This window comes from Poecilia reticulata, linkage group LG14, assembly GCF_000633615.1.
Source record: "Poecilia reticulata strain Guanapo linkage group LG14, Guppy_female_1.0+MT, whole genome shotgun sequence".
In the NCBI taxonomy this organism is placed as follows: Eukaryota; Metazoa; Chordata; class Actinopteri; order Cyprinodontiformes; family Poeciliidae; genus Poecilia; species Poecilia reticulata.
The window spans coordinates 1127356-1143246 of record NC_024344.1 but is presented as its reverse complement, the minus strand read 5'-3'; the positions used below and the strand labels follow the sequence as shown (position 1 = coordinate 1143246).

The following is a 15891-nucleotide window of genomic DNA, read 5'->3' as shown; positions in this document are numbered from 1 at the left end:
TTATGATTCAAATGTTTTTATGACTAAAATATATATATTTTGCCAGACGGCTTTGTTGGACAATCTTTAATTCTGACCAAAAACACAAAGACAGTTAAAGGTAATTGTRTTTTACAAACCTCAAAAGTCAACAGCTGCTTTTGTAGTTGGAGCTAAAACCCATTTTGATGTTAACACATTCTAATCTCACGGCACTTTGTGTTTTCCATTTCAGAGACATCAAACCTGACAACATACTTCTGGATGAGCACGGTAAGATGCTTTATTAAATCAGCTTTTACCACAAAGTTTAAAAGAGCTTTATCTGTCTCATGTTATAGTTTATCTTTGGAAAAATGACATAGAGAATGTCAGYCTGAGTTTAAGGAGGCTCTGTGCCATTTCTATTCCAAACTATGACTTTCCATGAGCTGGTTGGTTGGTGTGTGAGGAACATGGATGAAACGGTGAACGTCACGTCTCGTGTCTGCTTAACGGGAAAATTCTGCTCAAAATCAGAATTTTGAGCTGCTGGGAGAAAAGAGGCAGAAACAGAAGTGTATGTGTGGTCGTGTGTGTGTTTGTGTAAAAGATGTTGAACGGAACAATAGTAAATCAAAGGAGTGTTAATATAGACTATAAAATGTTTCATCAAAATGCTAATGAAGAGGAATATAAAGCAGTTCCAGTTACGGCTCCCTGTACGCAGGTCCAACACAAACTTTTTAAGATGTGGTGCACTATGTAGATTTATTTATGCACTCTGGAAAAAAGGATTTAAGATGCGATGAGATGCCTTCATCAGGTGAATAATACAATGAAATTGCAGATGTGTGTCACAGCAGTATAAATGGAGAATTACTTTTTCTGTTTAGTTTTCAACTGTTTCTACTTGTACATGAACTGCAGCACTTAAACAATTGACTGATGGTCATTATTAGGGGAAAAGAGTCAAATGTGATGTTGAATTTACTCCTTTGGCTTCAGTTTGATTGAATATCTGAGACACCTGATCTGTGTATAACCAAAAAGATCCCAAAAGAGAAGAGTGGCTCCCAAAAGTATGTACACCCCTGTWGAAATGTCTAGATTTTCCRATTTCCATGATTTWAAAAAGAATAATACAAGTTTATTGGAGGAAAGAAATATAAAGAATTTACAGATGCAAACACCTGGTTGCAATACACATCCTTAAACGTATACTTTATTGAACCTCGTTTAATTTAATTTTAGCATTAAATTAATCAATCAGATTGAACTAAAATAAATTTACTATCCTTTGTGTGATTTTCCTTCCTTTATTGCTTCATTTTAGCTCAACAAAGAAGTTAAAAATATTTATAAGCATATAGTTGTTGATAAAAAATCCACCACATCATGTTAGACTCATGGCACAGTAAGACATGTAATAATTGTAAAATATTTGAAACAACAAAGGTGAAATCTAAACTGGTCAGAAATTTTATAAGAAATTATTGGTTATGTTCTGATTGTGACAGCAGTCTGCTGTGTCTCCAWGTGTTGGAACTATGTTGTCTTTTTTGCACGGTGGAATTATTTTCTTTAAATAAAACATCTGCACCTGGTTTAAAACAACCAAACTTTGTGAGAGAATTACAAATGAACANTCTACTGTTCCACTCATTATTTGCTCTCTCAAGTTTTTGCGAGATGGTCCAGATGTGACTTCTTGTTCTTCTTCGGTGTTTCAGTGTTACTCCCACAACCAGGCCTGCAGCTCTCTTCTCTCTCCCTAATGTCATTTATCACATTTTCATTTGTTTTCACCTGGAGAACGCCGTTATAATAAATCTTCAGTTTGATTTATTATGTGTCCATTTTCTACTTTAATGAAATAATGACTCAACTAACTCCAAAAATTCAACTCTTGGAAAGGAAGTGAACATKTGAGATYTGAGTCCAATTAAGAGTCTTTTTTTCTCATTGTTTGTTTGTGATGCTTGTAAATATGGAATTTATTTAAACTAAGAAATAAAAGTGAGGAAGTTATTTCTCCATGAAGTCAACTTTCTCACTGGTTGGTGAAAACTTGTGCTTTTCCAGGTTTGTTTGACAAGCATTTWTTGATTCAATTAAATTCAAAAATACTTCATTAAATKCAATAAAAGTTTTAGAAACACAATCTATACAAATGAGAAAAAATACATATAATAATGTATAATTAGTCTCATATCCTCACATAATAATTCATCAATGATACTGTTAGCTACTATCATAACAGCAACTTGGTACTTAAATAACAATTTTACTTACATTTGTAAATGTGCTGTTAGAAATTCTAAATAATTATCAAAAGGTTTTGATAATACAGCGAGAAAACAATGCTAAGCATCCAGAAAAATAAATTACATTTTAAAACAAGACATGAATCATGAACAAAGTACTTGTTTTTCAATTCAGAAGAAAATAATTTAATCTGGTGTGATAATCTTAACCTAAAGTGACAATAAACAACTATGGAAGAAAAGTTTTTTCTATACAATTTTTTCTTTGAAACTAATTTTTAAATTAACTGAACATGACAACGGATAATGAGGGTTAAGTTGTCCCCTGTTCTATATTTTCAAATCTTATTATGAAGTWAAAAAAAAGTCAATGCCACTAATTTCTGGGTTTAAGATTTTTTTAAGGATTGTTTTCTTATGATTCAAATGTTTTTATGACTAAAATATATATATTTTGCCAGACGGCTTTGTTGGACAATCTTTAATTCTGACCAAAAACACAAAGACAGTTAAAGGTAATTGTRTTTTACAAACCTCAAAAGTCAACAGCTGCTTTTGTAGTTGGAGCTAAAACCCATTTTGATGTTAACACATTCTAATCTCACGGCACTTTGTGTTTTCCATTTCAGAGACATCAAACCTGACAACATACTTCTGGATGAGCACGGTAAGATGCTTTATTAAATCAGCTTTTACCACAAAGTTTAAAAGAGCTTTATCTGTCTCATGTTATAGTTTATCTTTGGAAAAATGACATAGAGAATGTCAGYCTGAGTTTAAGGAGGCTCTGTGCCATTTCTATTCCAAACTATGACTTTCCATGAGCTGGTTGGTTGGTGTGTGAGGAACATGGATGAAACGGTGAACGTCACGTCTCGTGTCTGCTTAACGGGAAAATTCTGCTCAAAATCAGAATTTTGAGCTGCTGGGAGAAAAGAGGCAGAAACAGAAGTGGATGTGTGGTCGTGTGTGTGTTTGTGTAAAAGATGTTGAACGGAACAATAGTAAATCAAAGGAGTGTTAATATAGACTATAAAATGTTTCATCAAAATGCTAATGAAGAGGAATATAAAGCAGTTCCAGTTACGGCTCCCTGTACGCAGGTCCAACACAAACTTTTTAAGATGTGGTGCACTATGTAGATTTATTTATGCACTCTGGAAAAAAGGATTTAAGATGCAATGAGATGCCTTCATCAGGTGAATAATACAATGAAATTGCAGATGTGTGTCACAGCAGTATAAATGGAGAATTACTTTTTCTGTTTAGTTTTCAACTGTTTCTACTTGTACATGAACTGCAGCACTTAAACAATTGACTGATGGTCATTATTAGGGGAAAAGAGTCAAATGTGATGTTGAATTTACTCCTTTGGCTTCAGTTTGATTGAATATCTGAGACACCTGATCTGTGTATAACCAAAAAGATCCCAAAAGAGAAGAGTGGCTCCCAAAAGTATGTACACCCCTGTAGAAATGTCTAGATTTTCCAATTTCCATGATTTTAAAAAGAATAATACAAGTTTATTGGAGGAAAGAAATATAAAGAATTTACAGATGCAAACACCTGGTTGCAATACACATCCTTAAACGTATACTTTATTGAACCTCGTTTAATTTAATTTTAGCATTAAATTAATCAATCAGATTGAACTAAAATAAATTTACTATCCTTTGTGTGATTTTCCTTCCTTTATTGCTTCATTTTAGCTCAACAAAGAAGTTAAAAATATTTATAAGCATATAGTTGTTGATAAAAAATCCACCACATCATGTTAGACTCATGGCACAGTAAGACATGTAATAATTGTAAAATATTTGAAACAACAAAGGTGAAATCTAAACTGGTCAGAAATTTTATAAGAAATTATTGGTTATGTTCTGATTGTGACAGCAGTCTGCTGTGTCTCCAAGTGTTGGAACTATGTTGTCTTTTTTGCACGGTGGAATTATTTTCTTTAAATAAAACATCTGCACCTGGTTTAAAACAACCAAACTTTGTGAGAGAATTACAAATGAACAGGAAATTTGGACAAAAGAGTTTAGATTTGATAATCGTTTGCAAGCTGCAGTGGGTAAATATTGTCAGGTTACGAGGCGCTCACTCACTCACTCCTACCAAAGGAGACTGACTGACTGCTGAATTTTAATCAAAAGGCTAAACAAAAAAGTGTTACATTGCTGATGTAAACACTTAATGCATCTTTCTCAACTTTTTTATTTTTCATTCAACATGTTTTTACAGCCGGTTTCCTCCCACAGTCCAAAAACATGACTGTCAGGTTAACTGGCCTCTCCAAATTGTCCCTAGGTGTGAGTGTGTGTGTGCATGGTTGTTTGTCCTGTGTGTCTCTGTTGCCCTGCAACAGACTGGCGACCTGTCCAGGGTGACCCGTCCAGGTGACCCCGCCTCTCGCCCGGAACGTTAGCTGGAGAGGCAGCAGCACCTCCTGACCCCATTAAGAGACAAAGTTGTAAAGAAAATGGATGGATGGATGTTTTTACAGTTGGATTGCAGAGCATTATTACACTATAATGTGAAGAAGTAGAAGTTTAGACATTATTTATAAGCGTCTCGTTTTTTACATCACCAAAGTTTTGATAAAGTGACTTTTGAGAGTGATTTTATCTGAAGCCTCAAAGGAAAATTATGCAAGTTTTGTATTTATTTGAATTTTTAAAGCAGTCCATAAGGAATAAAAACGTAAAAACTAACAGCCTGAACWCTGGCCAGGAAATGTAGTGGAGTGACATATGAGCACTTGGACAGAGACAGAAGTCCTGAGATCTCAGGGGACAGTGGACATCTGCTCAGGGAGCTTAGGGGACATGTAGGATCAACGTCCTGCTGTCAAAATGGAAAGGAGGCAAAGTAGAGAGAAACAAAGAAGGCAGGGAGCTGAGAGGGAGAGAGGCAGATGAGATGAGATGAGCCGCTCAACAAGAAGAGGAAAAGTGATGAGCAAACATTTCTGAAAGGATTTGTCAAAGAAAGGACAAACATCAGAGATATGAGAAGATTAGGAGGGAAAAAAGACAGTTTTATCAGATTTAGTCGGATTAATTCAGCAGAACAACAAATGCTCACCTGTAATCTCTCTCTTTGTCTGCTTACGCTCTTACAAACTCAGTGCACTTTTATCTGTTTATGCACTCCAGCATGTTTTTTTAACACAGAGCTGGAGTTTGTCTCCTCACTGAACTCTTACACACAACATGAGCCATCAGAGGGGGAAGTGAGCTGYTTTCTCCTCCACATGGGGAAATTTGAAAGCACAAATTGACCTGTGATCCTTTTATTCCACAGGGAGCTGCTTCATATAGGGGAAAAACAATTTACTCATGCCCAAGTGATGGCGCTTTGTTAGGCAACATAGCCCGGGGATGCAGGGACGAGGACCTGGGGTGCCGTTGTCTAGGTTATCCACTGTGAGCTGCTGTTCATGTTTCCTACAAAAACAGACACAGTCCATGACGAGAATGTTGTGACGTCAGCTGCAGATCATTTCTCCACCCCAAACAAACAACGGGAGACATGAAGAACGGTTATTAATTCCCAACTGAGTCCTTAAAGTTACAAGTTTTAATTGCTGCGAAGCAGAGCAGCTTTGACTAGGATGAGCTCATCAATCCACAGATCACCAATAATATTGATATTCATACAGGTGGGGAGGGAAAGACCACGGCTGTCGATACGTTTATTAAAGTACTTGGATATATTTTTTTTGTTTCATCTTTTTATATTTTGTCGTTTTCTTGTCATTTTTGTCTCAAACCCACATTATATTTTTCACAAATTTAAATCATGAATTTACCTCTTATTTTTAGTAGTTTTTGCTACTTAGAGCCTATAATAAGTACTCAACCCCTTGAATGTTTTACACTTTTTATTGCTTTTATAAGATCAACAATATTTGACTGTTTTAAGCAAAAAAAAGGAAAAACATCAAACATAATGTCATAGTAAAGACTGATTTCTGCAGAATGACAATAAAAGATATGTTACATAAATGAGTGATTCCTTCATGGTCGTAGATGGACCTTTGACTGAAATCACAGCATGGCGTCTCTGTGGAAACGTTTCAATCAGGCTGCACATCTGGACACGGCAATTTTATTCCATTCTTCCATGAAAACCTGTTCAATCTCCGTCGGGCTGCGTGGGGAACAGCTGTGAAGAACCGGTTTCAAGTCCGACCACAAATTATACCTTTCCACATGTAAAACAGAAATGCTTCTTGGAAATAATCAAAAATAACAGCCTTGGGTTTTACGTTTACCAACTGCGTGGTAAAATTCAAGAAAGATACACACCAACATGTTGATGATGGATTTATATGATAAACAGAGAACTGTTAACTTCTGCAAACTGTGGCAGGTTGTAATATAAGGGGATATTGTAATGTGTGCTTTACACAAAGCTTCATATTTAATTAATTGAATAGAAAACATGTTTGGGAATTTCTGTTGTTGGTTTTCCTTCAGACTGCAGGAGTGAAACTTTAGGTGCTGTTGAGTGTGAGGGAACATGTTAAATGTCTGCAATGTTGTGTTTTATGTGGATGTTTGTCATGTTGATTTTTTAAATAATTCTGCAATAAGCATGTCTAATTCAACAAAAGAAAAGTTTAAAGCGAGAGAGACAAAGTGAGCTAGATGGTTCTGACAGCATTTCTCTACTTAAACTCTCATGTCTGCTTCATTTGTGTATTTCTTTTTAACTAAAGTCATTTTTTATGTATAAAGGGTCAGGAGGGACACCCATTCATCCGAGTAATCACTGCTCTGCATACACGGCTGCACTCTAACTGCCCAAGGTATAGAAAGATGTAGCGTATGCAGGCACATATCCCACATTCAGCTCATTAGTGTGTGATCAGTGAGCATAGCAATGACTAGGCCTTCTCGCTCTCACCATGTTAAGGCTCAGGTCAAAGCTGTGACTTTGAAAACCACCGACGTTGCTACTGCCTCCCTCACAGAATCAAAGAATAATCAATAAGGAGTAATTTAATTGGTTGTACAGTGGATGTCTTCTTCTTTGATAAAAAAACAAACTAAGATTTAGGATAAACCTGCCTGAAAGCTCCACTGATTGTACAAGTAATAATGTGATTCATCTCATCTGCAGGCCATGTCCATCTGACGGACTTCAACATTGCAGCCATTGTAAAAGAAGACCTGAAGGCAACATCAATCGCTGGAACCAAACCATACATGGGTAAGATCAGAACGTTTTTCTCAAGTCTTCAAAGTCCAGTTGGATCTGGGCTGAATCCAACTCACTGAACAAACTGCAGTGAGGATTCCTCCCCTTTTGGTTTGAAACTCAGTTTGACTTGTTAGTTGTTGGTGAGTAAAAAGACAAGTTCTGACATTTCTCATAGAAAGATTTATACATGCACTTATAAATCATCCTTGATTTATATCATCTTTGATGTTTTTACATGAAAAYATCAAACACTGACCAGAGAATTTTACTTATTTATTTAAAGAGGAGCAGTCTTTTGTCAAAGGTGAAAGATGGAATAAAAAAGACTCTGTTTCTGTTTTAGAGAAAAAAAAATTGCTTCTTTTGTAATTTCACCTTTTTATTTTTTTATACTACCTAAATATTTCAGATTATTACATTTTAATGTAAGGCAATAATAACTCAAGTAAAGACAATTGTATTTATTATATAACTTTTAACAGAAGGTTTTCATTTCAGTTTATGCTTTAGTTCGATCAGGTAAATGCAGCAGCTCATTAAAATCCACCAGCACTAATTTGCTCTGGATTTGTAAAAATACTGTTTTAGGTGAAATTACTTAGTGCTTGATATTTCTGTATTTTAATTTTTATTGACTCTAGAAGAAAACTAATGAAAGGCTTTATAGTTATTAGACATTTTTGTATGTTTATAAAAAAACTGTATAATTTGAAGCACTACTGTCTCTAAAAAAAGAGAAAGTTGATCCCTTTAGGCACAGATGTGCTTCTCCTCACTGTGACTCCTAAATGCATCACTTTGATGTGGATTCAGCCTCTGTGAGATTAGATGGGAGTTAATAGGATTTTAGGGGGATATAAATGATGAGGTAGAACATTTATTTTTCTGTTTTTCAAGGTTTGAGGTTTTGTTTTTGCTCCAAACAAACTTTTTTTTTTTTTTTTGTAAATGTGAAAAGTTGGAATCCTGTAAAGTGAGTGATTGTTCCTCAGATTGATATTAGAATCCTGTGTGACAAGCTTAAAGTGGAAAATCAAGCATGATGGCAACTCTGGTCAAAATATACACAGAAATCTTAAAATCAATTAACCTTCATCTCACAATAAAAAAAGACAAAAATACAAGTTTTAGTGTGAGTTGAACAAATATCCCCAAAAGGATAATAAGTTTGAGTTTATCAATATTTTAGTAATATGTGATATCACAGGACAAATAAACCTATTTCTCTATGTTGTGCTACCATCTGCTTGGTGAAATGTGGTGGCAGCATCATGCTGCTGGGATTCTTTCATTAGCAGGAAGGGAAACTGGAGTTGATGGGGAAATGAGACGGGCTAAATACTGGAAGAATAAAAAACATTTGAGGTTTCAAAAGACTTTTCTGTGAGCATAATCCTGTGAAAGTAAAAGTTTTTTCAAAAAACCAAAGCATTAACACAATGAAATGTATTAGTCAGTGCCTCTGCAGCATCATAAAAAGCATGGAGGTTTGTTAGATGATGTGTGAGCAAACAAGCAGAACACAGTTTACCCCAGAATAGATGATTCTCTTCTATTAGAGGAAAAAATAACCAACCATTAGTCACAGCCTGACTGCGCTGTCTGCTATGTGAAATATTTAAAACATAAGCAATCAGACTTGAAGTCTGTTTGATCGTCTCTCCTGTCAAAAAGGMTGAAATTCATCATTTTATGCCCAGAACCAACAGGCCAGCAATGWCCCTGAAGTCTCCACATGTATTTTTGAGCCTGATGCGTCACCATGTGTGATCTAGTGCAGAATAAAACAGATTAGAACATGTATAAAAAAATTCATTGTGAAAGGGGGAACAAAATGTCTTATGCATTTTCAACARTCACAAAATTTTCAAGCTAAATTTTTAAAAGCTGTCACTACGTCAGGCTAAATAACGTTCAACATCTTAATTTCTTTTTATTTCTTGTAACTCTGTATTTTTGTGTTTATTGATGTAAAGCACTTTGAAATGCCTTGCTGCTGAAATGTGCTTTACAAATAAAATTTGATTGATTTGATTGGTCTTTCTGTAATTTGACAGAGTATTCAGCTAAGCCAAATACATCCATCCATTTTCTTACACCCTTGTCCCGCAGTGGGGTCGGGAGGGTTGCTAGTGCCTCTCCAGCTAGCATACCGGGCGAGAGGCGGGGTCACCCTGGACAGGTCGCAGGGCAACACAGAGACACACAGGACACACAGCCATGCACACACTCACACCTAGGGACAATTTGGAGAGGCCAATTAACCTGACAGTCATGTTTTTGGACTGTGGGAGGAAACAGGAGTACCCGGAAAAAACCCACCATGCACAGGGAGAACATGCAAACTCCATGCAGAAAGACCCGAGGCCGGGAATCGAACCCAGAACCTTCTTGCTGCAAGGCAACAGTGCTACCAACTGCGCCACTGTGCAGCCCTAAGCCAAATACAATCTAAATAAATAAAAAAATGTCTCAAAGTTTTTTCCTATGTTAAGTAACCTGGAATGTTGTGATGTTTTAATAATATTGTGTTTTATTCTGTTCAGCTCCTGAGCTGTTCCAGAGCTTCGAAGGATCCCACCCTGGATACTCCTTCTCTGTTGACTGGTGGTCTCTGGGGATTGCAGCCTATGAACTACTGAGAGGACAGGTAACAAACACAAATGGCTGACCTCTGTGTGACCTTGGGYCTGTCTGTCTGTAGTCAGTAGTACATATGATTCTTGCAAGGAGGTGCTTAACAGATCAGTAATCAGCATTTCRCAAAGTTAAGGGAGGTCAATCATTTAAAAAAATCACTTTCTTGCATAAAATGTCTCTGTTCCATCATGGATGAGAAATTAGTTTTCACTTATTTTTCATTCTGTTCTATTTAAATTTAAAAAAGCTGGAACTCTCAACACTTTAAATGGCAATCAAAGCTGACCTAAGATGTAGAGAAGTGTTTTTTTCTCCTAGTCTAACCAAACTATTTGTCAGACAATGCATTATTTTTCTTTCTRTTATTTGAAACATCTTATCCACTGTACAGACTGCAAGAACTTCAGTCTGTTATTGACTTTAAATATGCTAAAATCATTTATTTTACATATACTGTAGCTAAAACATTTAAAAAGGCAACTTGAGTACAGAGTAATTGATCATACTGGACACAATATCTTACCTACTATTTCAAAATATGTATTTATGTATGTAAACTAAATATTAGAGCAGGCAAAGTGCTTCTAGTGACAAACTAAAATGTTTACTGTACCTTCTTGACCTCTAAATGGGTCGACAGCCTCATCAGATTATATTAACATTAATTTATTAATTGACATAATTTATAGTACATTCAGGAAGTTTTGTTTTAAATAATGTTTAAGTTTCTTTCTCTGTACTTTTCGTTAAAACATTTTTCTTCTTCACTCAGTGAAGTTACACACTGTAATTTTATTCAGACTTTATCATTATTACACAAATAAAAGTAAATCTTGTCATAAAAGTGCTTTTTTTTTTAAAGTTATTGAAGTAAATGTAACTAGTTACTCTGTAATGAGCTACTTTTAGTCTTCAGGTCMTGGTATCTGTGAGGAAATGCTATGAAGAAACATTTTTTGTGGCACTTTAAGGAACACAGGAGGGTCTTGAACAAGATCCTTCTGAGAACAGGGCCGTCTTAATCAAAATGAACAGRCCGTGAGGGCAGCTATTTTCACAAGACTTTAAATCTTATCATGACTTCTACTTAAACTATCTTTCTTAAGCTGCTCTGCCACATTGCACCACATTAATGCCTCRCTTTATTTCACCTTTGCCTGACCATTAGCTGCAATGTGCTGAGCTCTGCAGAGGAACAAATCAATTCTTGTCAATTTGTTTTATTCCTTCCAACCTCCTGAACTGTTTTAACTGCACAGTTGAGTTAGAATAATGGGAACTGGATTGTTAGGACTGTCATGCGTTCAGTTACAGGTAAATGAAAGTGGGGAGGTATCGCGACACCTGGGGTATTAAATTATGACACGGAAAAATACGAAACGTATCCATTTTGTCTTGCACTGTCTTTTCACCTCTCCATCTTGAATCACTTTGTTTCATCCAAAGACAAAACTTCATCCCTTATTCCCCTTGTCCTCAATGCTGTCATTTGTCTTTATCAGAGCAGAAAATGAGACCATAAAAGGTGTGAGCAAGGGGAATATCTCTTCTCTTCTCCTCCCATCTCCACTCTTTGTTGCTATTTCAGAGACCATATGTGATGAGATCCAACACACCATCTAATGAGATTCTACAAATGTTCCACAAAGTCCATCCAACTTACCCAACAGCCTGGTCTCTGGAAATGAAGTCTCTACTCAGAAAGGTACATTTCTATTAATGTCTACAAGGTTATTAAGATCAGATTAGAGTAATATCAGCATGAGTTGGTTAAAATMGGAGGAGTCTTGTTGCTATAGTTTGGTCACATGAGGGCAGTGTTAGAGCATTTCAGCCTAACTTGCATCCAAAGATGYCCAGTTGATTTCAAAGCATAGAAGAAAATATGACAAAGTTAAAAGTTACTAACTTCACCCTGAAGCAGAAGCAGATTGTACAGTTWGGTTTCAACACATTTACATATGTATACAAACAGCTCTGGAAAAAATCAAGAGACCACTTAAAGTGATCTGTTTCTCAGATTTTACTTTTTGTTTGAGTGAAATGAATATTATTCTTTTATTCAATGAACTACTGACAACATGTCTCTGAAGTTCCAAGCAAAACTGTAGCATTTATTTGCAGAAAATAAGAAATGCTGAAAGCAATGAAGAAGATGCAGTRCTTTCAGATCTCAAATAATGCAAATAAAAAAAGGTCATATTCATCTAGAAGCAACAATACTAATGTTTTAACTCAAGAAGAGTTCAGAAATTTGGTGGAATGACCATGAGGCTTTCAATGGGGTTGAGTGCAGTAGTCGCTGTGTATACTTCAATACATATAAACTGTTCAAAATGTAGTTTGCTATGAGCAACAGACATTCTTCATAGAGCAAACAGGTCATGYTTCACAGAGTAAACATGGGTAGATGTTCTGCACAGACTAGGCAAGCTGTGCTGAACAATAATAACTTTTAATGTTCATAATCTCTAAAAKGTTCTCGTCATTGAGATGCATTTGTAAAACTGAAGGACTTTCTCTTGTTTGATCATCTTCTCTTGCCAGCAATTCACTGCAGTCTAACTGTTGCATTGCTTCGTGCTCAGACTCCTCTGAGCTCATTGGCATTCCTGTTGCATGTGAAAGTGTGTGAGTTTGTGTGCGTGTGCGTGTGTGTGTGTGTGTGTTTGCAAGGGGGAAGAAAAGAGCGGAGAGAAGGGAAAGTGAGAATGAAAAGAAAATTCCATGCTCAATTCATTTGTCCTTCATCTTCCAGGCTTCTCAGGACGACTGTTTTCTCTGCACTATCATTTGCTACCTGAATTCATTTCATTTCATTTGCCTCTCTTTCTATTCCTCCTTGTTTTGGAATCTATCTCCCTCTCCTTCCAGCCTGCCTGACTTCTGAAAGGTGTCTTCTTCCCGTCAGTTTTCTGCCTCATCCTTCAGGCGAAGCACATCCACCTGTCAGTGTCTCACTGAGACTCTGATCCCAACTTGTACACAATCATTCTGACTAAAATCTGTTTCTCTGCTTCAGTTGCTGTGCATAGATGTCCAGAAGCGCATCTCGTGTCTCGCAGAGCTCCAAGATCTGGATTACATGTCTGACGTCAACTGGGATGCAGTTCTCAACAAACAGCTTCCTCCAGGCTTTATTCCTAATGTGAGGATAAAAAATAGGAAAACTGACTGACTCTTTGTATTAGACAGCAAAATATTCATACAAATGCTGCTGAATTTTTATTCTACTATTCTAATACCAGAATAATCATATTATGACTACATCAATCTTCTTTGTACTTTTACTTATACAGTACCTTAAAAAGTTTTTGTCTCGTTTTTTTTTTTTTGTTTTGTCTTCAACATTTCAGATCATCAAATAATTTTTGATACTGGACAAAAATGACCTTCATAAATACAAAATGCAGTTTTTAAATTCTTATGGTAGAATTTTGACCCACTGGTCTTTGCAGATTTTTTTTATTCTCTCATATTAAAGAATTTTTAGGAATCAATTTCTTGTTTCAAATCATACTGCAGTGTATCATTTGGATTCATGTCCAGACTTTTACCGATTCCAATCCAGACTTTCATTTTTATTTTTTATTTTTATTTTTACCCTTGAAGAGGTTGACTTCCTGATGTGCTTTGGATTATTTCCTGCTGCATAACCCTCATATGATGAGGTTAAATGTCACAAACTGTTGCCCAGATGTTCTCCGTATGGGATTTTCTGCTAAAGATCAGAATTGATGGTTTCAGTAATAGTATCAAGTCGTCCTGGTCCTGAATTAGCAGAGAAAACCATCACACTTCAACCTCTATGTTCGCTGCCATGATGACGTTCTTCATTAAATGCTGTGCTGCTTTTACATATAGTGTAGGATAAGTACCTTCTAGAAGAAGATATTAAAAGTYTTAAGGATCATCATAACCTTTTCTCAAAATTATGAGTTGGACGACGGTGTTCTGTTAGATCGGTAGTTGTTCCTGCCTTGGATGCATTTTTTCCCCAATTCCTTTTGTCTTTTAGTAAATGTACATCATAAATGTTGACCTGTAAGACTTTAGATGTTGTTTTAGTTCTTTTCTGACCTCCTGGATGAGTAATCAAATCACTACTGGAGTCATTTTCTTCAGTCAGTCACTCCTTTAAAGGTTAATCTCTTCCAYGTTTRCTCCATTTRTGGAAAATATTTCTCACTGCGGTTCACTAGAAGCCCATTAGGAATGACTTTGTAACATTTTCCAACATGTGGCCAGTCAATTAATATCTAATTACCAAAGCAAGCAATGCTACTATATTTACACCTCAATAAATCTTAATTTTAAAACTGTTTTCTGAAATCTGGCAGCTAGATGATGGTTTTAATGGCAGCTGCAGTTATTTATGCAGATTGTAGCTGAAGGTTTGTAATGAAGTCCAACAATAAATATGACTTCAATACAAAAGTCTTTAATAAGGAGTAACTCCTTTGAATATTTTCATACATTGTGACAAAGTAGCACAACTGTGTAGTCGATGTCTGTCCAGAGAATAAAAAAGGAAAAGTCCGATGGAAAATTAAATYAGTGCACATTAATTTAACTCTTTGGTTTGGAARAATCTGAACGATTCAGGTTTTTTTCCACTWGTTTTATGTAAACCTGTAACGTCTAACATGGAATCTTCCTTCAATCTCCTTAAAAGTCTTTTTTTGTTTGTTTTTAAAGAGACGGAGACTAAACTGTGACCCCACCTTTGAGCTGGAGGAAATGATCCTGGAGTCCAAACCACTTCATAAGAAGAAGAAAAGACTGGCCAGAAAGACCAGGGAACAGGGATCCGACGGATCCCCGCAGGTAAACGTGTTCTGATGAATGGAGTCCATTGTCCAGAATGAATCCAAACYGCTGGACACACTTCTGTCTGACTTCCCATTTTCCAACATTTGCTGATATTTGTTTCTATCAATCAAAGATGATACTGTCTATAAATATCTGCTGTGTTTGTGCAACGCTTTAACATATCCATTTACCAAAGGCCTTTGGGGCCACTTATGAAGGATGGAACTCAAGTCAGAAACAAAAGARAGAGAGTGTGTGTGTTGTCTGTGTGTGAAGAGCGAGCGAGATGCCGGCTGAAGCCTGGTGGATCAATACGGAATAAAAAAGTTGCCCTTATGCCTGTCCCAGCAYGCTTTTTGCGCATTGCCCTGCAGCTGCTCTATATTCTGTCTAGATCTCTCTTGTTCCTTCTCATCTTCATCGTCTTCCTTTCATCCTTTCTTCTTTCTCTGTCTTGAGACTCCCTCAACAATTCTGTCAACTATTGGCCCCTTGTGCTTTTCAGTTCCAGTAAGTGTTYGTTCCTCGTGTTGTTTTCATTTCCGAAACTAATGCGCTGTGTGAAACTTCAACATTTTTATTATGCTACATCTGCGCTGCTTGTGTTGCCTCACCTGATTGACAAAAATAAGAGAATTCAAGCAGTTTTGCTGTCATTTCACAAAATGGCACATTTTTACCTTTTCTAAAAATGTACTTTCAACAAATAATTCAGACATATATGGAGTTTTACATTGGTTAAAATAAATGCCAAGCTTTTTACTGTATAATTTGTTTTCAGTGCTTTTTTTCTGTCCACCTTGAATTTTCCAGCTTGTTTTGCTCATTTATTTGAAATRAATTTATTACACAAAGCAGTATAAATAATATTAATATCYGTGAAATAATTCCAGCAGTGAGAACTATTCTTTATAATTTAGACAAAAAACTGTTAGCCCAAGAATGTCCCTCTTGGGCTTCCATCCAGCAGACCACTCCTCAGTAAGGTTGTCACACTAAGTGG

The 15891-nt window shown here is 36.1% G+C and overlaps 1 protein-coding gene across 1 annotated transcript in view; it reads left to right on the top strand.

Annotated features, from left to right (window-relative positions):
• The window catches only part of stk32a (serine/threonine kinase 32A), a 51233-nt gene that overhangs the window by 27888 nt on the left and 7454 nt on the right, over positions 1–15891 (top strand). Inside the window, exons 6-11 of the mRNA XM_017308486.1 lie at positions 147–252; positions 7356–7445; positions 9983–10086; positions 11665–11781; positions 13099–13224; positions 14775–14903. Coding sequence (XP_017163975.1) covers positions 147–252; positions 7356–7445; positions 9983–10086; positions 11665–11781; positions 13099–13224; positions 14775–14903 — 672 coding nt within the window. The remainder of the gene's footprint in view (positions 1–146; positions 253–7355; positions 7446–9982; positions 10087–11664; positions 11782–13098; positions 13225–14774; positions 14904–15891) is intronic.